The following is a 22,640-nucleotide window of genomic DNA, read 5'->3' as shown; positions in this document are numbered from 1 at the left end:
AAACCGCGTTCTAAGCCATGCAGTGTAATACTGAATGCTTTTATTTAAACACCATTAATTTATCATGAACAGTTTCATGAAATCATATGGCACAGACTAGAAAAGCATTTGTCTTCTTAAAATAATCCACTATGGATGAGATTTCGAAGTCCAAAGATTTCCTAAACTGTGGTCTAAGTTAGACTTTGTTTAAATAACTGACCCTTTGTCGTCGGCCCCTGGCTAAAAATTACCACTGATAAAAAGTAACAAATAAGCATGAATGTGTTGTAAGTCCACTGCAGTGCAGTTCCATTCAGCACATAATATTAGGCTGATTTAGCAACAGAACGGAACGTCAGTTGACGACGGCACGCGCAAATCAAACAACTGGCTTGACCAATGGCAGAGCGGCAAATTGAGGACCGGAAGTCGTGTTTAGTCCTTTCCGCACGCTTTCCGGTCGTCAACTGATGTTCGTGTCCTGTTACTAAATCAGCCCATTTACTCAGTAGGGGGTTACCAGGTAGATATGTTACTAAAGCAATCAATTAGTAATTATTTAGTGAACATAAACAGTCAAATGCATTAGTGAGACGGATTCAGGACATAGTCAGTTAGCTACTCAATAAGTTAGATTTTAAAATTCAGTCAGTCTATAAATTCAATCACTGGCATCAGGTAGTACAGTCAAACCTCGTTTAAATGGACATTAAGGGGGCCACTGAAAGAGTCTGTATTAACTGGGTGTCCGTATTAAGCAGGTTAAATGTATAGAAAACATAAGGGCTCTCTTTCCCCGGGGACAAAGCAAACTGTTTGTAATAATGAGGTGTCCATATTAAGCAGTTTTGACTGTAAGTGAATCACTCAGTCATTTGGTCACTAAGGCTGTTTACCGTCAGTCAAATGTGGCTGGCCTTCTGTCCAGTCACTTAGAGAATTCAAATATTGATCAGAACTGCCCAACCAGATCACTCTATTCCTAAATCATAGTAAGAAGCAAGACAGTGATTTGGTTTACAGCAAAAACTCTCCAAAAAACCGTTTTTCATTTTTAAAATGACTGGTCCAGCTGGCCTGAGTTTTGACTTTTGTTACGTTTGTAAGCTCCCTTACTCAGATAAAGTGGTTAAATGTGTGGGTGTGTGTGTAACAGTGAGTGTTTAAGTAAGTGTTTGAGTAAGTGAGTCAGACATGCAACTACACAGTCAGTCAGGTAGTTATGCAGTTACTCAATCAGCCTAGACACCCAAGCCACCCTAGAATCACTTAGTCACCCTTGTCACCCTAGTCACTCAAGTCACCCTTCTCACCTAAGTTACCCTAGTCACACTAGTCATGGTGGTTACCCTAGAATCACCAACTCACCCTAGTCACCATAGTCACCAAAGTCATCCTATTCACCCTAGTCACCCAAGTCACCCTAGTCACCCAAGTCACCCTAGTCACATTAGTCACGCTAGTCACCAAAGTTACCCTAGTCACCCTGGTTACCCAAGTCACCCTAGTCACCTTAGTCACCCTAGTCACCGAAGTCACCTTTGTCACCTGAGTCACCCTAGTCACCTTAGTCACTTAAGTCACCCTAGTCACCGTAGTCAGCGTAGTCAGCGTAGTCATCGTAGTCAACCTTGTCACCCTAGTCATCTTGGTCACCCTAGTCACCCAAGTCACCCTTCTCATCCTAGTCACCCAAGTCACCCCTTTCACCCTTATCACCCAAGTCACCCTTCTCACCTAAGTTACCCTAGTCACATTAGTCACGGTGGTTACCCTAGAATCACCAACTCACCCTTGTCACCATAGTCACCAAAGTCATCCTATTCACCCTAGTCACCTAAGTCACCCTATTCACCCAAGTCACCCTAGTCACATTAGTCACGCTAGTCACCCGAGGCACCCAAGTCACCCTAGTCACCTTAGTCACCCTAGTCACCGAAGTCACCTTTGTCACCCGAGTCACCCTAGTCACCTTAGTCACTTAAGTCACCCTAGTCACCGTAGTCACCCTAGTCACCTTAGTCATCTTAGTCAACCTTGTCACCCTAGTCATCTTGGTCACCCTAGTCACCCAAGTCACCCTTCTCATCCTAGTCACCCAAGTCACCCCTTTCACCCTTATCACCCAAGTCACCCTTGTCACCCTAGTCACCCTTGTCACACTAGTCACCCAAGTCAGCCTAGTGACCCAAATCACCTTAGTCACCCAAGTCACCCTAGTCACCTAAGTCATCCTAGTCACCCAAGACACCCTAGTCACCCAAGTCATTTAAGTCACCCTTACTCACCCAAGTCACCCTAGTCACCCTAGTCACCCTAGTCAGCCAAGTCACCTAGTCACCCTAGTCACTCAAGTCACCTAAGTTACCCTAGTCACTCAAGTCAACCTAGTTACCCAAGTCACCCCATGATCCCGGCCCATGGCTATTAACCCATTCGCCCCTGAACCGCCCATAACCGCCCGTACGGATCCAGGTCCTTTCTACCCTTTGTGACGTCATCAGTTTTAACGGTCAAGGACAACTTTCTTCGCTAACCTGTGTAGAGTGAAGAGATCTTTCAAACCATACCGGAATGAGCACAATTCAGTCAAGGACACCGGAGAAAGAAGCAAAAGACCACCTGTCATTGACCTGAAAATCTCCATGAAAATCTTGTTCCATTGCTCACCTACCTTTCCTTTCACCTAATCCTAAGATCCTAAAAGCTTTCCTAAAAACTATTCCCACCAAACTGAAGCCTACTAAATGCCCAGCAAGAGAAAAAAAAAATGAGGCAAGAAAAGCAAAAAAAGAAGGGAGGAGAGAAAGCGAAAAGTAAAAGTCAAGACTGCTGTGTCACTTTTAAACCCAAAAACTATGTCGAAATTTTGCTTTCTGCGCATGCCCGAACTTCGCAAGCTGATATTTTGCATCTGGATCAGAAGGCCGCCAAGTGAACGACCGGTAAACCGGTTTGTGGTAAGTTTTAGCTCTTTATAGCACGACAGTGACCAGAAAACCACTCGACTAGCTTCAAAACGCGTTTTTCGGCAAAATCTCCAGGAGCGAATGGGTTAATGAATGCACTGCACTCACTGACTGAATAATGAAATAACAGTTCCTTTAAAGAGGGTCAGTTAGCTTTTCATTCAGTTAGTCAACTAGTTAGTCCATTTTTCAGTTGGCTAGACAGTTAGTTAGTGTCAGTTATTTGAATATAATATTATCATAGTCAGTTAGTTTGTCAGGTTGTCTTTGAACTTGTGGATCAGTCAATTGATGATCAGTTCTCATTTTATTTGGCAGTGTTTCAGGAAAAGGAATACTTTCTGGCCATGTTGATGGTGCCATAGTCAGGTACTTTTTTGATGATGAGGGAACAGGTTTATCACAGGTAAGCTTGTTGAGTATGGTTGTCAAACAGAAATAAGACAAAATTCTGAGAATTTACATTGAAATTGCAGTCTTGTCTTCTTCCAAAGTATGAATAATATCCAACATGATTATAAACTACTCTGTGCAGCCTAAAAGACAATGTGGAAATTCTCCTTTAAAAGGACATGAATTATGACTTGATCACCACTGGCAATCCGAAGATATGATCAGAAATACAATTCTGACTGGACATAGGTCCATTGGAAGGCTGTTATATTTTCATGCCCCCTTTTTAAGTTCCTTGATCCGTATGGAAGCTAAATTTAAATACTATTCTCACACACCACCGGTAACCATGCCAAGCCAACCACCGTAGCCTGACCTTTATTCTGAAAATTATTCATAAAAATGTAAACACAACATGTACCCTTAGTGAGATGGGACACTAACAAAATTACAAAGTTGCACATTACATTGAAACAGCCCACAAAACTGAAATCTTACGGTGGGCAGGGTTCTATCTAGGGTATTTGAGGGGTAGAAGCTCCCCCCCCCCCAAAAAAAAAAATGCCCAGCTTCCCCCCCAAAAATATTGTTATCATTACAGTATATAAGTAACTATATTGAAAAAATCATCAAGATGTGACGAGGTTAGTGCACACACTATAACATCTCTCAAAATTGTGTCTCAAAATGCACCAGATTTCATCTGGGGGTGGGGGGGGGGACCCCTTTAGGAGGCTTGTTGCCTTCGGCCACTCAGGACTTCTCCCCCAAATGATAAATCCTAGATAGAACCCTGGTGGGTGGGTGGGTGGGTGGGTGGGTGGGAAGGTCAGTTAATGGTCGACACAAAAAAAAGCAACTGCCCGCCTTTTGGTCACATGACCTATACCCAGGCCCATGGTAGTGGCTGAGAAAAGCATTTTCCAGTTCGTTTGTTACACTCAGCCAGTGGAAAATCTTTTTGTATAATGTAGAATCGTTATTAGTAATTTTTTCCCTCTATTTAGGGTCAGCTTTGCAAACATCCTTGTCCCCCATATGCCTTGTGTTGGGGCTCATCAATTGTAGCAGCAGGATGTGACAAAAGAATTATAGCTTATGGAAAAGAAGGTAAATTGAACAATGTTCTTTTTTTCTGCACTGTTTAAATCTCTTCCCAACATTCTCTCACAATTTGTTTCATTGTTCATCAGGGAGGATCTTGCAGAACTTTGATTACTCCAGAGATGATGATGAAAAAGAGTTTACTGTGGCAATCTGTAGCCCTAGTGGACAGTCAGTTGTGGTTGGCAGTTATAACAGGTAATCCTTTACCATGAGTGTAGAGGGTACTTCTGGACCCTTCTGGCATGGGTGTGGTTCACCTATTTAACCTTTATCTCTTTTTTCAAACAAAGATTTCCCCACAGATTTTCAGAACTCACTCATTCATCCCCAACCAATAGGTCTTTGTCCCTCGTAACACTTAGTTATATAATAATATGTACATGTAGCTGTGAATTAATGTCAGTATTGTTTTTAGCATAATTGCCTCAAACCTTTCAGTGAATACTTCCCAGTTTTGAAATCAAATTTTTTAAACTTACTGTATACTTAGTTAAAAAACTTATAATAGGATTGGTTGGTTTTGAAGTAACATGTTGCTAACTTGAATAAAAATAGCAATAGTGCTTCCAGCATAATCTGCAATATCTTAAATAGTTTTCCTTATGAAGTTCACAGGCTTTCATAATAGTCTTTTTTCTTGTACTGATTAAAATGCATGCTTTGATAGTGATACACATACCTAATTTAACCAGCAACAATTCCTCCTTTTTTACAGGCTCAGAGTGTTCAACTGGAGTCCAAGAAAGGGTTCATGGGATGAATCTAGAGCTAAAGAGATTCCTAATCTGTACACTATCACTTCCATGGCATGGAAGAGAGATGGATCCAGACTTGTGGCTGTATGTGCTTGAATTCTTCACAACAATGAGTGTGAGAGTTTCATCAGGGGTTCCAAACACCAAGAAACAGATGAAAGCACGAGGCTGTAGGCCAAGTGCTTTTATTGTTTCAAGGTGTTAAAAACCCCTGATGAAACCCAAAGCATGAGTTTTTGATTAGGCTCTCTACTTCTCAAACAAAATGATTTTAGAAGGAAAAATTAAGGATGCAAAAATGAGCAGTTTTTCATCTGATGTCCAAACACTCATTAAACATTAAATTCCTTTGTATTTTCTTTATGACTTATAAAGAGACTTTGAGAAGTAATATTCCTTCTAACTGCTCAAATATTTGAAAAAACCTTGTAGTTGTTTTTTTTTTTCTAATGGCTGTAGCAACTTTTTTTAAGGGCACACTCTGTGGTGGTGTGGAGCTCTTTGATTGTTGCCTAAGACGATCAGTCTACAAGAACAAGTTTGAGATGACCTATGTTGGACTCAGCCAGGTTGGTAGCTATTTATTGTATGTGAAATTACATCTTTTTAAAATGTTATGTTCAACTGAAATAGCTTTTGTTGACTTTTTAATTTATTACCATTTGGAGTGCATATTTTGTTTTATATAGACACTGCCCACCCAGACTAGCCTTTGCTATTTGTGGGTTGTGAGAAAATAAAATTGTAAATCTGAATAAACCAATAAAAGTAATGATGATGATGATGATGGCATGCAAAACTATTTTGATTGTCATTTTATAGTTTTTAAACATGTACAATGTAGTTGCTTTTTCTTTGAACAGGTTGATTTTTGTATTTGTTATCTATACTTTTGTTTGTTTTTTTTACAGGTCATTGTGAAAAATTTATCGTCAGGAACTCGTGTTGTCCTCAAATCTCATTATGGATATGAGGTAACATCCTCTTCTTTGCTATTTTCACAGGAAAAGTTGTTTTGAACAACTCTGTGATATCTGTAAGTATTAAGAACTTAGGGTCTGCTACACAGAGTGAAGGAAGGTTTTGAATAAAAATCATGTGGTTGCAAATTCTTGGAATACTTTAATACACTGTATGGTTATGTGTGTTTAGTCTGACTATAATAATATAGACACCGAGTTAAGAATAAAGAATAAAGTTTGTACTGTCCATTAGGGGTCTTTGTTTAGAAATCCTGTAATAGCATGATTTGTAGTGATTTGGCATAAATACCACAAGACTAGTGATATTTCAAAATTGTTATACGTAATTTCCTGAGCCGTTAGGCAAGTGAAATTTGAGACAATTTTGAAATATCATGAGTGGTGTTTATGCCAAATATTACATACAAATAATGCTATTAATTGTTTATACTACTACCCGCAAAGGTTTTGTAATTTTCACATGTAGGTATTTCAAATTAAGCTGAAATACCACTGCTCTAAGTCAATCAAATTGCAGAAATTTCTCATGTAGTAGTATAATAGTATAGATACCTCTGTAGTGTGGACACTTAATCCAGCCCCTTTGTTTGTCTGTATTAAGGACGTTTGAATGTTTGAATGCACAATTCCTATGTCTACAACATATCATCATGACTGTTTTCCCGTTATCACTCAGATGGCAAGGTCTTTGATCATACACAGCAAATTCCCTGCTATGGAATTTTGCCCATGCGTGTAGCATTTAGCTTTGATAATTTTTTTGGTCATTAATATTCTTATACCTTTATGTTTTGATTAAGATTGATAAAGTGAGCATTATGGGCAAAGACAGATATCTTGTGGCCTATACGACTGATACACTTTTGGTTGGCGATCTTTCACATAATAAACTCAGTGAGGTAGGTTAGTTTCTGAACATCGGAATATTTGGATTTGTTTTAAAAGAGGATTTTTCCTAAGCTATTTTCTTCTTCTCTATCTAGGTCCCTTGGCAAGGCACTGGTGGAAATGAAAAGTTCTTTTTTGAAAATGAAAACGTATGTACATATTACATGTCCACAGGAAGTTGGCTTCAAATCGGTCAATCCATACAAAAGAGAGTCAGTTTGACCTTTGATTGATTTTTGCCAGTCATTTTATGCTGAGACCATTATACTCTCAAGTGCCAACTTGAGAATATAAAAAGTGCTTCTTAAACAAATTACAATAAATACTGTGTTTTGATTTACATTTCAATTTATTAGAAGGGCCTTAAGCCATTTCAGTGCTGCTTCAAGTTGGGCCCTGTTGAACAGAAAAAGATGTTATTTCTCTGTGTTACACAAAAAAGTGACCTAACATAAAACAGATAATTGCTGCAATATTGCAAGCACACAGAGCGTGAAGCAAAAAAACGAGCTTCATTTAAGAGATCAGTTATAAACTTTTCTCTCAATTTGTTTCTAGCATGCCAGGCTTGAAGTACCTGTAATAGCTGGTCAACGGACAATGTCCAGTCAAAGTAGTAATTGATGGGACACTCTTTCTGCTAAAAGAAAATTTAATTCAGAGCTTCTATAGAGTTGATATGTAACAGTGATATGATGTAACACAGATTTGTCTTGCCAGAAACGGTGGAGACAGTGAGCAAAAAATAGGTTTGACCTGTTAACATGACCAGAGGTAGCTGCAAAATTGGGATCAGTTTCTGGGAAACTGCTTATCTTCCCCTCCCCTAAGCCAACATTTTGCCCTAAGTGAGAAGTAAGTGTCAATGTTGGCTTAGGGAGGGGTAGGTGGGCAGTTTCCCAGAAATGTATAATGATCCGAAAATTGTTTCAAGCTCTCTTTTAGTCCCACGTGTAGTTGCTTTCTTTTTTTCTTTGACTGTTCAAGAACAATAAAACAAGAAAAAAAAAGCAGAGACTTCATCCACTTAAGTACATGTATTGAAAATTTAAATCATTATAAGTTTCTGAAAATTTGCCCACCCACCCCTCTCCTAAGCCAACATTTTGCCCTAAGTGAGAAGTAAGTGTTAGTGTTGGCTTAGGGGAGAGTAGATAATGATCCAATTTCCATGCTTGTTCTAGGTATGTATGGTATTCAATGCAGGAGAGCTGTCACTGGTTGAATATGGAAACAATGAAATTCTTGGAACTGTGAGAACTGAGTTCATGAACCCGCACTTGATTAGGTATGCCTGACTACACATTACAAAACTTAAAGCTTAAGCAGGGGTTTCAGTAAAAATTAAAGTAGCTAGCAGGTTTGAATAGAGTAACCGAATGTATCAACAAGGGGCCACTAGTCTTCATTTTCAAGGGGTGTCTGAGGGCGAGTTTTCCATTCAAGAAGATTTGGGTTTAAGTCAAACTTATCAGCCACACAATTAACTCCTACAAGCAATGAACAAATGGTAATATTACTAAGTTACATACATCTTCTGGTAAATAAATTCTACTTTTGTCCATAACATTATTCGAACTAGTTGCTTCTTCTTTGGAGAAAAAAGTAGCCGCCTTCTCTGAGCAAAGTAGCTGACTCGTTTCATTGGTCGTCGATGCTTATTTGGAACCCATGAGAAATGCATATCACTAGGGACGTATGTTTCCTGGGTAGGGGAACACATATCACTAGGTATATGTGTTTTCTGGGTAGGGGGACACATCACTAGGGATATGTGTTTCCCAGGTTGGGGAACATATCAGTAGGGATATGAGTGTTCTGGGTAGGGGAAAATATATCACTAGGGATGTATGTTTCCTGGGTAAGGGAACACATATCACTACAGATACATGTATGTGTTTCCTGGGTAGGGAAACACATATAACTAGGTATATGTGTTTCCTGGGTAGGGGAACACATCACTAGGGATATGTGTTTCCCAGGTTGGGGAACATATCGGTAGGGATATATGTTTCCTGGGTGGGGGAACACAAATCATTTGGGATATGTATTTCGTCGGCAGGGGAACACATATCACTAGGGTATGTGTTTCCTTGGTAGGGGATAGGTGTTTTCTGGATAGGGGAGCACATATTACTAGGGATATGTGTTTCCCAGGTAGGGGAACAGATCACTAGGGGTATGTTTTTCCCGGGTAGGGGAACACGTCACGAGGGATATGTGTTTCCTGGTTAGGGGAACACAAATCATAAGGGTATACGTTTCCTGGGTGGGGAGCACATATCACTAGGGATAAGAGTTTCTTGGTTAGGGGAACACATATCACTAGGGATATGTGTTTCCTAGGTAGAGGAACAAATACCCCTAGCGATGTATGTTTCCTGGGTAGGGTAACACATATCTATAGGGATATGTGTTTCCCGGGTAGGGGAACACAGATCACTAGGGATGTCTTAGTCTTACTAATTTTCGCGATTGGGAACAAAACTGGACAAAAAGCGTACTAAATTTCGCGATTGTGTCTTTGTTTTTATTTTCGCAAATGCTGAGCAGGGGGCACTTGTCACAAATCAATAAAACTACATATTTCAAGTCAGAGCAAGATAATTATTATTGTAAACTTATAACTGCCCTATATATAACCCCTATGGACAAGACAAAATATAACTGTTTGCTGCGTATGTTGTCTTTGCAATGTACGGTTCAGAGCTTAAAATGCAACTTGAGATGTTCAGTAGATGTGCACAGTTCAAAAATCACCCGGACTTAGAACATTTTAAACATTCTTATTGTTGTGTTTTCGAAAATGGTTTTAAATTTCGCGGAATCTTTTGTCTGCGCGCATTAAATGTCGCAAATGTCTTAAAATCGCGAAATTTAATACTTGAGAAAATTAGCAAGAATAAGGGGTGGTTCCTGGGCAGGGGAACACTTTTCACGAGAAATATGTGTTTCCTGGTTAGGGTAACACGTATCACCAGGGATGTATGTTTCGTGGGTAGGGAACACATATCAGTAGGTATATGTGTTTCCTGGGTAGAGGAACACAAATCACTAGGGATATGTTTTTCCTGTGTAGTGGAACACGTTTCACTAGGTATAGGATATTCCTAGTTAGGGGAACACTATTCACTAGGGATTTGTGTTTCCCGTATAGGGGACGTTTACAGGAAAGTATCTTCCTGAAAAGGTCAAATCTGTTAACTTCTCGTACTTCCTTACTACAACTGTAATATTTCTTTACTATACATAGTACATGTAAACCCTTGTCTTCTGGTACCGTCTTTATGTTGTCGTGCAATAAATTGTGCTAAGGTTGGAGAAGATCATACAATATGCCTGTCAACTAAAATTATAAGAAACAAAACATTTCCGACACTTTTTTGTTGCCTAGATATCTAAGTAACATTGATTCCTTAACATCCTAGGTCCATCAATCAAATTTCCTTTGTGGTTTAGCTTTTGAGAGCTGATTTGAACGCTCGCATTTAAAATCATAACAAAAATGACAGTGCAAGTGTTTAAAAAAAATGGTTGGTTTATTTTAAGTACTCAGTTTGATAAGCATAAATTGATATGGGGTTTTAGGTATCTGTAGTTTAATTTAAACATGTTACACGTAAATCAATAGCACCTCCGGCCCTCTTTATATGGAGAAAAGTGATCCCGGGAAAGATTGACACTCTTCCAGCCGAGTTTATTATAGAATAGCATAATAGAAAAAAGTAGGTAACGTCTGCAACGCAGCGGTGATATCCTCTGACTCATCCCCCGTCGTCTTTCATTATTAGTATTTGTGGTAATAATTAATGAGTAGAGACAACTTGGAGACGACTGGGGACGAGTCAGGTGATATCCTTGTTCTGGGCTCCCAAGGGATTTAGCAAATTACCGAAATGCGTTTCCAATTTCCCATCATCCTGATTGGCCAATTGACCTGGTACAGGTGGGGCCCAGACTGAGAATGAGGATTTTGGCTTTGTTTCGCACACGGACTTAACCAGAAGTTTAGTTCCATCTGTGGCACAGGATATGGATAGCTTGGGAAGGCGAGTGACCATTCTACCCAGGTCGAGTTTTCTCCATTTAAAAGGTTTAAAGGGGGTCCTAGGATCTTGACTAAAACACCACATGGGTACACACTAACGGGTAACAAACGAGTAACACACGGATGCATACGGGTATTTTCGAATACATACCAATAACGTACGGGTAACATACAAACACTTGTTACTCGTTTGTTACCCGTATGTACCCTTGTAGTGTTTTAGTCAAGATCGGGCCTTAGACACCCCTGGAGGTATCCTGTAACCCTATCTAGGAGCAGTGGTTTTTCTGACTAACCGCTACGTAGGACGTGAGATGACGTTAATTGCAATGCTGGACAATGATGCGGTTATGCAAATAAAGCAATTTATTGACCAGCTCGGCTAACTCAATGTTGTACCCAATTCAAACCCTTTGGGAATAAAAGGTTTTGTTTCAGGAATTTCCATATCATTTAAATGTGAATGCCACCTTATAATGCAAATACAGTGCACAAAGAATCTTAACCCCGAGAGATCTGAATTGGGTACAACATTGCGTTAGCCGAATAGGTCTATTACTTACGTACTTAAATTATGACTCTAAAGAGGTGTGGTCGGTTAACTTATGCAGTATTAAAATGGTTTTGCTCATTACGCACAGTCACAATCTCTGCTTCTTTGTTTTTGAAGTGTTCGCCTTAACGAAAGGAAGCAAAGAGGTATTGAAGATAACAAAAAGATGGCTTACCTAGTTGATTTGAAGACCATCACTGTTGGTGAGTTATCGAAATACAAGATTTATTTCAGAACAGTCCTCATCTAGTTAAAACATAAGCGTGGTCATTCGAGATAACTTGATATTGGGCCAAGCAATTATTTGGGGGGGGGGGGTGGGGGGTTCATAGGTTTAATCCTACTAAATTGTAATTTCTTGGTGATGTGGACCAGTGCAATCGCCAAATGACGTAATACAAAAGACTGAAAAGACACTGAACAATACCAACACTACAACACAAAAGAGAACCAACAATTGTTTCCGCAACACCAAGAAACACTCCTAAATTGTGTTCATCTGATGAGATTTTTCAATGTCTCATTTTCATGGATTTATTCCGTGGGATGCCTGTGGCACTCGTACGGTAAAAATCCGGTTCGGTTGTACCCAAAATTGCAAAGCCAGCCAATAGGATTGCGTAAAATCTTTATCGATTATCTCTTCTTCCAAGCCGACCAATTAGATTGTACAAAATCTGTATCGATTTTTAATCGATTTGCTTCCTCTGAAGAACGTTGAAATCAGAACGTTCCTTGCCAAATTTGTCGCGCTTGAGTTTTCCCACTCGGCTTGACATGGCTCCCACTTAACATGGCTTGTTAACCAGCGAAATCCTTCGGGATACTGGCAAGTCACGAAAGGCGACCTAAGCCAAATTATTTCTCTCCTTCATGATTCTTTTTTGTTTAGGTCTAGCTTTTTCATAAGGTTTTAGTAGCGTCTGGTTGCGGGCCGTGATTTCCGATAGATTTTTCTATTCGGAGTTCCTGGGAGTTAGCCAGTTTTTGCCGAGCACAGCTCGAGTTCAGTTTTTTTTCTTTTCTTATCGAAAACACCTTGACGATGGGAGGTTAAATCGCGTAAATTTCAACTCGTACCCTTGACGATTGGCGTTGAAATCGCGAAAATATTGTCCTCGTCGATCGACGACTCGCTTTTGGCATGGATTGGACTTCTGGATGGGACACGGATCAGGACATGAGTAAACTTATTATACCTTCGAATCAGGGATAATCATTGGAACTATGTTAACTTTGAGACCTTTGAAACACATTGCAATTAATATTTAACCGTATCAAGAGCATCTTGGAATATTAAACTTTCATCTTGTATTAAAACATTGGAACTTTATCGAACTTTGTAACCCTGGGTTCGACCCTGGATAAAGCAAGCAGATGTTTTGTTTTGTTCCATTAACCTAGATAGAACGCCATTATGCTTCCATAGACCAACGCATCCCACGGAAACGACTTTAGGCGTCTTGTTCCTTCTAAATTGTAATTTCTTAGTGTTGCGGACGGATGCAATCACCAAGTGACGTAATACAAAAGGTTGAATAGACATTGAACAATACCCACACCAGAACACAAAAGCGAACCAACACTGGTTCCTCAACACCACGAAACACCCCTAAATTGTTTCATTCATTCATTCTTTCATGTTTCATGTTTCTTTTTCGTTTACTGACGCTAGGAACTACAATAATAACTTTTCTGTTTTACATTTTTTCAGTTGATCTGGTCAGCGGATTCAACATTGCAACAGTAAATCATGATTCAAGGATTGACTGGCTTGAGGTGAGACACTGGCTCATCCCCAGTCCTATTTATCTATTACGATGCGGGAATCGCACGCGGGGAACGAAACGAGAGAAGCGTGACCGAAAAGAGCGCGAAGGGTGATGGGAAGCAGGAAATTGAAAGACATATTCTCCTCTCTTTTCTCTTTCCCATCGCTACTCGTGCTCCCTTTGACCGCGCTTTCCTTGACCGCGCTGCCCTCGTTAATAGCAGTGAACTCACGCAACAAGACGGGAGAGGAAAGAAGACGGCAAACCTTGAGTGACAAGCGTGACAATAACTTTGTTTGAAAAAACATGTCGCCAAATTACACCTTTCTTTGAACAGATCGTTTTGTAAAAGACGAGAAACAATAATGTTAAGGGAAGACCACGACAAAAGTCCCAAGTAATAGCCCTGTCACGTTTGTCACACACAAGCGTTTTGGCGTCCTCTTCTTCCTGCCTTCCTGTTGCGTAAACTCATTAGTGTCTTTACGCAACAGGACGACGGAAAGAAGAGGACGGTAAAACATTTGTGTGTGACACAAACGTGACAGGGCTATTGTTTACCTGTTTTGTCGTGATCTTAACTTAACATTATGTTGTCTGGTCTTTTACGAAAAGATCTCTTTAAAGGAGGTTGAAGTTTGTCTCGCTTTCCCAGTTTCGCACAAGGTTTGTCGTCTTCTTTCCTCTACTGTCCTTTTGCCTAAGTTCACTTATATAAATAGGAGTCTGAGACACGATTAGGTTCTAGTGAGGTTGAGACAAACATGAATGTTTTACTATTTTTGACATTTATTTAAAATTTCTATGTACTGTCTATTCCTCCAGGCAGCTGTTATTATGTGCATCTTTGTAATTAACACATCGGGCAATACTCTCTGTGTAGTCAAATGATGCGGACAAATAAGAAAAAAAAATCTGCCTTTTTTGTTTAGCTCAATGAAACCGGAAAAACACTTCTGTTTCGGGACAAGAAATTAAGGGTAAGTTTTCTAATTTAGTGCGCCCTGTTGTTACCTAAAATGTCCTAAGCCGTCTGTGAGGGTATTAGATAGGTTTTTCGGCATCCGGGATTGGTCTTAGTAGTAAGGTGAAGCGGGATTCGAGACGGGATCCGGGATTGTAATTATGAACAGCATGCGGGATTTGGCGATTTTACTATGCAGGATTCGGAAATTATTGCTCAAAAGAACTGATATCCGGTATGGAAAGTCAGCTACATTTTCTAAAATGTAAAAAAAAACCGCTTTCATTTTAACTGACCAGAAATGCGCACATTTCCTTTGCCCTGACACGTGCCAATTTTGGCCACACCCGCCCCAATCTCCTCGCGGTTTCTCTGCCCTCGCCCGCCTTTATTACTTTGCACTCCCAACCAAAACCGCCATACTACGCAGGCTACGTCAAAAGATTTTTTTTCGGCAAATGATTCAATAAGTTACATCGAAAATGCACAGTAGGCTTTACAAAAGAGCTATTTAAACATACGAATCTTGTGGTATCAAATTGAATACTGATAAAAAATGGCAATGTCGGTAAGAAATAAAAGCATATTAACAAAGAAATGAGAAACGATGATTTTGAAACCGACTGCTGGATAGTTACTGCTGTTCGTGTTGTTTATTCAAGCTTGTAGGTTGAATGAAATCATAGACAATAAACGTTTGAAACGTTGATGACAGTGAAGCAAAATTCAATGAAAGTAATAGAATCGAACTCATACAGCAAAAATGGACAACGGAACTACAAACGGAGCAAAAACCTTGAATAAACATGAGTACATAAAATGAAGATTACAATACTTACAGCATAGATTAAAACTGGTTAAAACGACATTAAGAGCCGCCTGTTTTGCATTACTTAAGCAGTTTTCCCGACTGATTGGCCTGATTCTCCCTTCCGTTATTTTGTCTGAATAATAAAATTCACTTTCTCTTTGCTAAGAGCCCATTTTTTAACGGAAACTTCTTACGATATCACAGCTTTCGCTCATTCACAAATAGACTTTCAAAAAAGTCCTTCGTCAGATTTTATGTGGCGCAGGACGCTCCGCTCGCCAAGAGGTCGACTTATAGCAAGTCTAATTCACAAATAACAAACAAACTTGTGGATGAACCCGTTACCTTGACCGCTGGGAGAGTTAGGAAAATCCGGACCGCACGAAGAAGCAATCAGATTGCAGGATTTCTTTGCAAGTTTATTGTTTGAAGAAAATTACCGATTTTTAAACGAGAGCTGGGCCTTTAGTGTTGGCTAAGTCTATATATGTGATGCCTTATGATGCCCTTCAAGTGTCCTCATCAACAAAACTTCATGTTTTGGTCAGATATGAAATATGAAATTGGCAAACAACCCAAGCAAATATTAAGTAAACTAACGTTTTTCCCGCGAAATGACGTCTGAGGGATGATACTGATGACACGTCACTATCTTGATCTGGGTAGTGTTTCTGATGGGTTGAAAATTTGCCTTAACCAATCAGAAGCTGCGTCCCAGCTGTGGGTATTGGCACATCATTAGTTTGGATTTTTCTGGAGAACCCTGTACCTGAGATGTCCCAAGCCGTCTATGGGGGTCTCAGATCGGTTGTTTGGGGTCTCGGATTTGCCTTATTCGATGGCTGGGATCCGGATTTTTGCGGAAGAGGAGAGAAAGAATGATGAACGGGATGTGTTATTTAGAGACTTAACGTTGCAGGATTCGGAATTCTTGCCCTGTCAGGTGGCAATTTCGACAACACCCCGACCATTTTTTTCCCTCTAAATACCACTGGTTCTCTTGAGTTTAAGGAATCTGGAATCTCTACGACGCACCTTTTAAAAAACGTACGTTTGGGATCGGAATACGTAAATAATAACCGTAACATGGTACTCGCGTTTAACTAAACTCAAAAATAACAAAATTAATTCATTGGCGTATTGACTTGTTCAGCAAAATGCGTTTATCAGCTGCTTCAAATTATTTGAATTTTCATATTTTCGATAGCGCCATTTCATATACTGTTTGAAAAATGAGCAGGAGTATATTATCGGGTTTGAAGGCGAAGCCGAGAGTTTTCACACCTGATAAAACATTGCTGCCAGGTTTTTGAACGGCTTCAAAGTCTCTGATATAGATTAACTCATTCTTGATCTAATATTTACATTTGAGGTTATATTGGTCTCAAAAATTGGACGTAAAGTTTAGCCGGGTCTTTATATAAGATATAAAGGCACTTATTAAACTCTAATTTCTTTTATTTTCTTTATTAATTATTCATGAGTTTTTGAATTTCTGACAATAGTTTGTCAAAAATTAAGTGATTCTTATTACTAAGTTTGGAGATACTTGAATCTGAATTTTCTTTATACTAACACTGACCGTTTTTTAGCGTTGTATTTTCTTACTGGGAAGTAAAATGATCTACATCAATTAGGCTTTAATAGTCTGTCAACCAGTTGATTGGTTAGTATTATTTGTTAAGGAAGTTCTTGATTTTTTTTTGTATTTGCTGTAAATTGCTTCCTCTAAAACTGAGCGGCACTTTCACGCGCTGCATACAGCATCTGCTTATATTATGTGATGTGACCAATTTGCTTCTACATATTCTTTCAAAAATTGAACGCTTCTCGTTAGTAAGTTTGGAAACAATTGAGTCTGAATTTTATTTATGCTCGCTTTAGATTACTTCATTTAAAATCTTTAGCTCGTTTTTACTGCCTGCACCAAGAAACAAGTCAGGAGACTTAACGTTGCTGAAATTTGCGATCAGAAAGATTGGTGCCAACTGTAATGTCTTAGAACGACGTTGCCGACAACTTCATCCTGTGTTTGGAAAACACACCTTTTTTATCATGAACAGAACATACAGTAACTGCTTTTTCTTTGAAGACAACCTTTTGCACTTTGACTCAACGGAGACAGTTTTCATCACAAGGATTTTATCTTGTGTCGTCAATTGTTTATTTTCTGTGATGTCAAGTTTGGGAAACCTTCTTATTTTAGTCGTAATTAGAAAAACCCAAGATCTTCATTGGCCATCTTTCGTTCTTGTGGGTAGTTTGGCAGCCTCAGATCTCCTTGTTGGCTTGATATGTCAACCTTTGCTAGTTGCACTGAACATAACCGAACTGAAAAAGAATTTCAACGTCTTCTGCTATTGTAGAATGCTTCTATTTGTAACAGGCTGGACGACAGCTGGCGTTTCTCTTTTGATCTTAACTGCAATTTCCCTGGACCGTCTTCTTGCTTTAATTCTCCATTTGCAATACAACACGACTGTCACAGTTCCTCGCGTATTCCAAACCACTTTTGTTTTCTGGAGCTTTTGCGTATTTATCAATGTTACAAGGTTTTGGATGACAACCAAATGGTATTTCATCCCACTGGCTATTTTCATTCTTTCTTTTGTCGTCATAACCGTCTGTACCTTAATCATATTTAAAATTGTTCGAAGACACCAACGCCAGATAAACTGTCAAACTTTGGCTGTCATCCGCCTTCAAACGAACACCGTGAACATTCTCAAATGCAGAAAATCTGCTGTGACAGTACTTTATATTTACGCTTTGTTTTTAAGTGTCTACCTTCCCTTCATTACATTGACAATTATGGAATTGTTGATTGGAATGACCAGGGCATTAGCAACTGCTTCAATCTATGCTGCTACTGTCGTTTTTATAAACTCTTTTCTTAATCCGTTTGTGTATTGCTGGAGAAGTAGAGAAATACGAAGAGCTGTAAAAAATATCCTGAAAAGACAGATGGCACAAAACTGATCTGCCAAATGATGGCCATCACAGCTAATCACAAAATGTCCTCATAATTTACCTCTAATGCGTTCAAAATATGTAGTAACACGAAAATGACAAACATCCCTTGCAAATATAAAGTACTTTTAAAGTAATACTTATTCTCAGTCCTGGACATAAGTGAAAATTAATAGCTCAGCATTACTCCGGATATAAATAGAGATTTATGGCCAGGCCACCTGCGTTACTTAATTTTTTTCTTTTTAGCCAACAAGACCGCACTGTACAATAGAAGACTTAAAAATATTCCTTACTAGTGTATGAAGCAGTAAATAATCTAAAACCAGTTGCAAAAATAGGGAGCTTAGGAAACAACGACGGCGACTTCTACGAAAACGTCACTTAAAAATTGCGTTCGCGCTGCTTCAAACTTACCGCGCTTATTCCATGTTGTTCATTTCGTCAAATCTTAGCGAATTTTTCAGGAGTTGAATTCTAAAGGACTCTATCAATAATCAGAAAAAGAGAAAAAGGGTCGTTGTCCTTTGTTCACGTCCTCCACAAAACGTGAAATTTAACAGTTTCACGTCATAGTCGTGCAACGACGGCGTAGAAATGTACAAAAAATCGTGCTGCGCGTGCAAAGTTGTTGTTTTGCTAATCAAACCTGTTGCTTTTTTGCCCTTCTCGTTGCCGTCGCCGTCGTCGTTGCTTCAGAGTTATTTAAGTATACCTACATGACAAGAGTAAGCTAAGTATTAGTAATAAGGGTAATAGGTATAATCATCAATCAACAATATCAAATTAATTTAGGGTATCTAATTATTGATTCAAATTAATAGTTGATGAAAAAGAAAATTCTAGTTAATAGTCTAAAAATTAATTAGGAAAAGAGAAAAATAACACCCACACACAAAAGAAAAACTAGGCTATACAAGAAATTATTAATCAACAGTATGGAAATAGTTAGGACAGATTAGCTTGTTGATTTAAAAAATCTATGGAAGTTCTTTCTAAAGACATGTTTTGAAGATTCGTCTTTGAGTTCAGAGGGAAGGGTATTCCAAAAATTTGTGCCTTGATATGCTATGGTAAATTTCCAAATTATGAACGAGATGTGCGATTCAGCGAGTTTACGATGCAGGATTTGGGATTCTACCCTATCACGTGGCAATTTTGACCACACCCCGACCATTTTTATCCCTCTATGTACCACTGGTTCTCTGGAGATAAAGGAATCTGGAATCTCTACAACGCACCTTTTACAACAAACGTTCGGGATCGGAATACGTAAGTAATAACCTTAACATGGTACTCGCGTTAAACTAAACTGAAAAATAACAAAATTAATTCGTTGGCTTATTGACTTCTTCAGCAACATGCGTTTATCAGCTGCTTCAAATAATTTGAATTTTCATATTTTCGATAGCACCATTTCATATACTGTTTAAAAAACGAGCAGGAGTATATTGTCAGGTTTAAAGGCGAAGCGGAGTGTTGTCACACCTGTTAAAACATTGCTGCGAGGTTTTTGAACGGCTTCAAAGTCTCTGATATAGATTAACTCATTCTTGATCTAATATTTACATGTGAGGTTATATTGGTCTAAAAAATTGGACGTAAAGTTTAGCCGGGTCTTTATAAGATATAAAGGTACTTATTGAACTCTATTTCTTTTATTTTCTTTATTAATTATTCATGAGTTTTTGAATTTCTGACAATAGTTTGTCAAAAATTAAGTGACTCTTATTACTAAGTTTGGAGATACTTGAATCTGAATTTTCTTTATACTAACACTGACCGTTTTTAGCGTTGTATTTTCTTACTGGGAAGAAAAATGATCTACATCAATTAGGCTTTAATAGTCTGTCAACCAGTTGATTGGTTAGTATTTACGGAAGTACTTAATTTTTTTTTGTATTTGCTGTAAATTGCTTCCTCTAAAACTGAGCCGCACTTTCACGCGCTGCATACAGCATCTGGTTATAATATGTGATGTCACCAATTTGCTTCTACATATTCTTTCAAAAATTGAACGCTTCTCGTTAGTAAGTTTGGAAACAATTGAGTCTGAATTTTATTTATGCTCGTTTTAGATTACTTCATTTAAAATCTTCAGCTGGTTTTTACTGCCTGTACCAAGAAACAAGTCAGGAGACTTAAGGTGACTCGACCCAGTTTTTTTGGAGGGGTAACATCTTACTTTGAAGGTCTCTGGTATCCCCACCTTTACTTTTATCGTAAGTCTAACACATAGAATGGATAACATATAGATCAATCTACAATATAACATAAAATTTTTGGCGATCGGAGTAGATGTCACGTGGTTATAATGCCACGCGCTTTTTGAGGTCTGAGTCGAACATCTGCTGTTGCCGGCATTTTTTCGTGAAAATCTCTCGGCTACACATAGTGCGCATTAGTGCCTTGCGCTGAACAGAGTTTCACCAAAATCGCAAAGACCCAATTCGAGAAATTCAGCGGTTTCCAAATTTAGGTCATAATTTATGCGAAAATGATAAGCAAACTTTACACGGATTATATGTAATAAACTATGAGATTCATCCCTTTATTTTAGGCATTGTTATAACAGATAGGTCCTTGCAAGTCAGCAAAACGCTTTAGGGCCTTGTAAATGCGCGCGATTTTGAGCAAAGCAAACATATAGAAATTATAGTTTTCGCTGTTTGTTGACGTTTGTCAGCGTTTAAGAGTCCTTCTCACGAAAAAAGCATTTTCTTAAGGTGACTCGACCCAGTTTTTTTGGGGGGGTACCATCCTACTTTGAAGCTCTCTGGTATCCCCACCTTTACTTTTATCGTAATTCTAAAACATAGAATGGATAACATATAGATCAATCTACAATATGACATAAAATTTTGAGCGATCGGAGTAAATGTCACGTGGTTATAATGCCACGCCCCTTTGAGGTCTGAGTCGAAAATCTGCTCTTGCCGGCATTTTTGCGTGAAAATCTCTCGGCTACACATAGTGCGCATTAGTGCCTTACGCTGAACAGAGTTTCACCAAAATCGCAAAGACCCAATTCGAGAAATTCAGCGGTTTCCAAATTTAGGTCATAATTTATGCGAAAATGATAAGCAAACTTTACACGGATTATATCTAATAAACTATGAGATTCATCTCTTTATTTTGGGCATCGTTATAACAGATAGGTCCTTGCAAGTCAGCAAAACGCTTTAAGTCCTTGTAAATGTGCGCGATTTCGAGCAAAGCAAACATATAGAAATTATAGTTTTCGCTATTTGTTGACGTTTGTCAGCGTTTAAGAGTCCTTCTCACGAAAAAAGCATTTTCTTAAAAATTTGTAGTTTTTTTTCCTTCAAATTTTTTCAGGGCCACAATTGATTAACTATTTACCCGGACTCTGAATTTCATGGTCATTGAAAAACTGTGACATTATCTTCTATAAGCCCAAACTTGAGTAAACACTGAAGATGTTTAGCGTTTTGGCTGCGTTTGTGCTTTGGGAGTTGTCTATTGTTTCTAGTCTGTCATGATACAGCATTCTTGTTCAGCACGCGTGCAATGACCGCGCTTGGCTGACTTCCAAACGCTTATTTTTTACTGCCTGTACCAAGAAACAAGCCAGGAGACTTAACGTAGCTGAAATTTGCGATCAGAAAGATTGGTGCCAACTGTAATGTCTTAGAACGACGTTGCCGACAACTTCATCCTGTGTTTGGAAAACACCCCTTCTTTATCATGAACAGAACATACAGTAACTGATTTTTCTTTGAAGACAACTTTTTGCACTTTGACTCAACGGAGACAGTTTTCATCACAAGGATTTTATCTTGTGTCGTCAATTGTTTATTTTCTCTGATGTCAAGTTTGGGAAACTTTCTTATTTTAGTCGTCATTAGAAAAACCCAAGATCTTCATTGGCCATCTTTCGTTCTTGTGGGTAGTTTGGCAGCCTCAGATCAGCAGATCTCCTTGTTGGCTTGATATGTCAACCTTTGCTAGTTGCACTGAACATAGCCAAACTTAAAAAGAATTTCAACGTCTTCTGCTATTGTAGAATGCTTCTATTTGTAACAGGCTGGACGACAGCTGGCGTTTCTCTTTTGATCTTAACTGCAATTTCCCTGGACCGTCTTCTTGCGTTATCTCTCCATCTGCAATACAACACGACTGTCACAGTTCCTCGCGTATTCCAAACCACCTTTATTTTCTGGAGCTTTTGCTTTTTTATTAATGTTACAAGGTTTTGGATGACAACCAAGTGGTATTTCATCCCATTGGCTGTTTTCCCTCTTTCTTTTCTCGTCATAACCGTCTGTACCTTAAATATATTTAAAATTGTTCGAAGGCACCAACGCGAGATAAACAGTCAAACTTTAGCTGTCATCCGCCTTCAAATCAACACAGTGAACATACTCAAATGCAGAAAATCTGCTGTGACAGTACTTTATATTTACGCTTTGTTTTTAATTGTC

General features: G+C 38.8%; 1 protein-coding gene across 1 annotated transcript in view; it reads left to right on the top strand.

Annotated features, from left to right (window-relative positions):
- The window catches only part of LOC140951516 (intraflagellar transport protein 172 homolog), a 57,167-nt gene that overhangs the window by 4,690 nt on the left and 29,837 nt on the right, over positions 1-22,640 (top strand). Inside the window, exons 7-18 of the mRNA XM_073400774.1 lie at positions 3,270-3,357; positions 4,352-4,454; positions 4,538-4,646; positions 5,167-5,290; positions 5,680-5,775; positions 6,118-6,180; positions 6,990-7,088; positions 7,173-7,226; positions 8,262-8,365; positions 11,796-11,881; positions 13,393-13,457; positions 14,383-14,430. Of these exons, the coding sequence (XP_073256875.1) occupies positions 3,270-3,357; positions 4,352-4,454; positions 4,538-4,646; positions 5,167-5,290; positions 5,680-5,775; positions 6,118-6,180; positions 6,990-7,088; positions 7,173-7,226; positions 8,262-8,365; positions 11,796-11,881; positions 13,393-13,457; positions 14,383-14,430 (1,039 nt within the window). The remainder of the gene's footprint in view (positions 1-3,269; positions 3,358-4,351; positions 4,455-4,537; positions 4,647-5,166; positions 5,291-5,679; positions 5,776-6,117; positions 6,181-6,989; positions 7,089-7,172; positions 7,227-8,261; positions 8,366-11,795; positions 11,882-13,392; positions 13,458-14,382; positions 14,431-22,640) is intronic.

The sequence above is a fragment of the Porites lutea genome, chromosome 11 (assembly GCF_958299795.1).
Source record: "Porites lutea chromosome 11, jaPorLute2.1, whole genome shotgun sequence".
In the NCBI taxonomy this organism is placed as follows: domain Eukaryota; kingdom Metazoa; phylum Cnidaria; class Anthozoa; order Scleractinia; family Poritidae; genus Porites; species Porites lutea.
The sequence above is the reverse complement of the archived record's forward strand: the minus strand, read 5'-3'. Positions and strand labels throughout refer to the sequence as shown.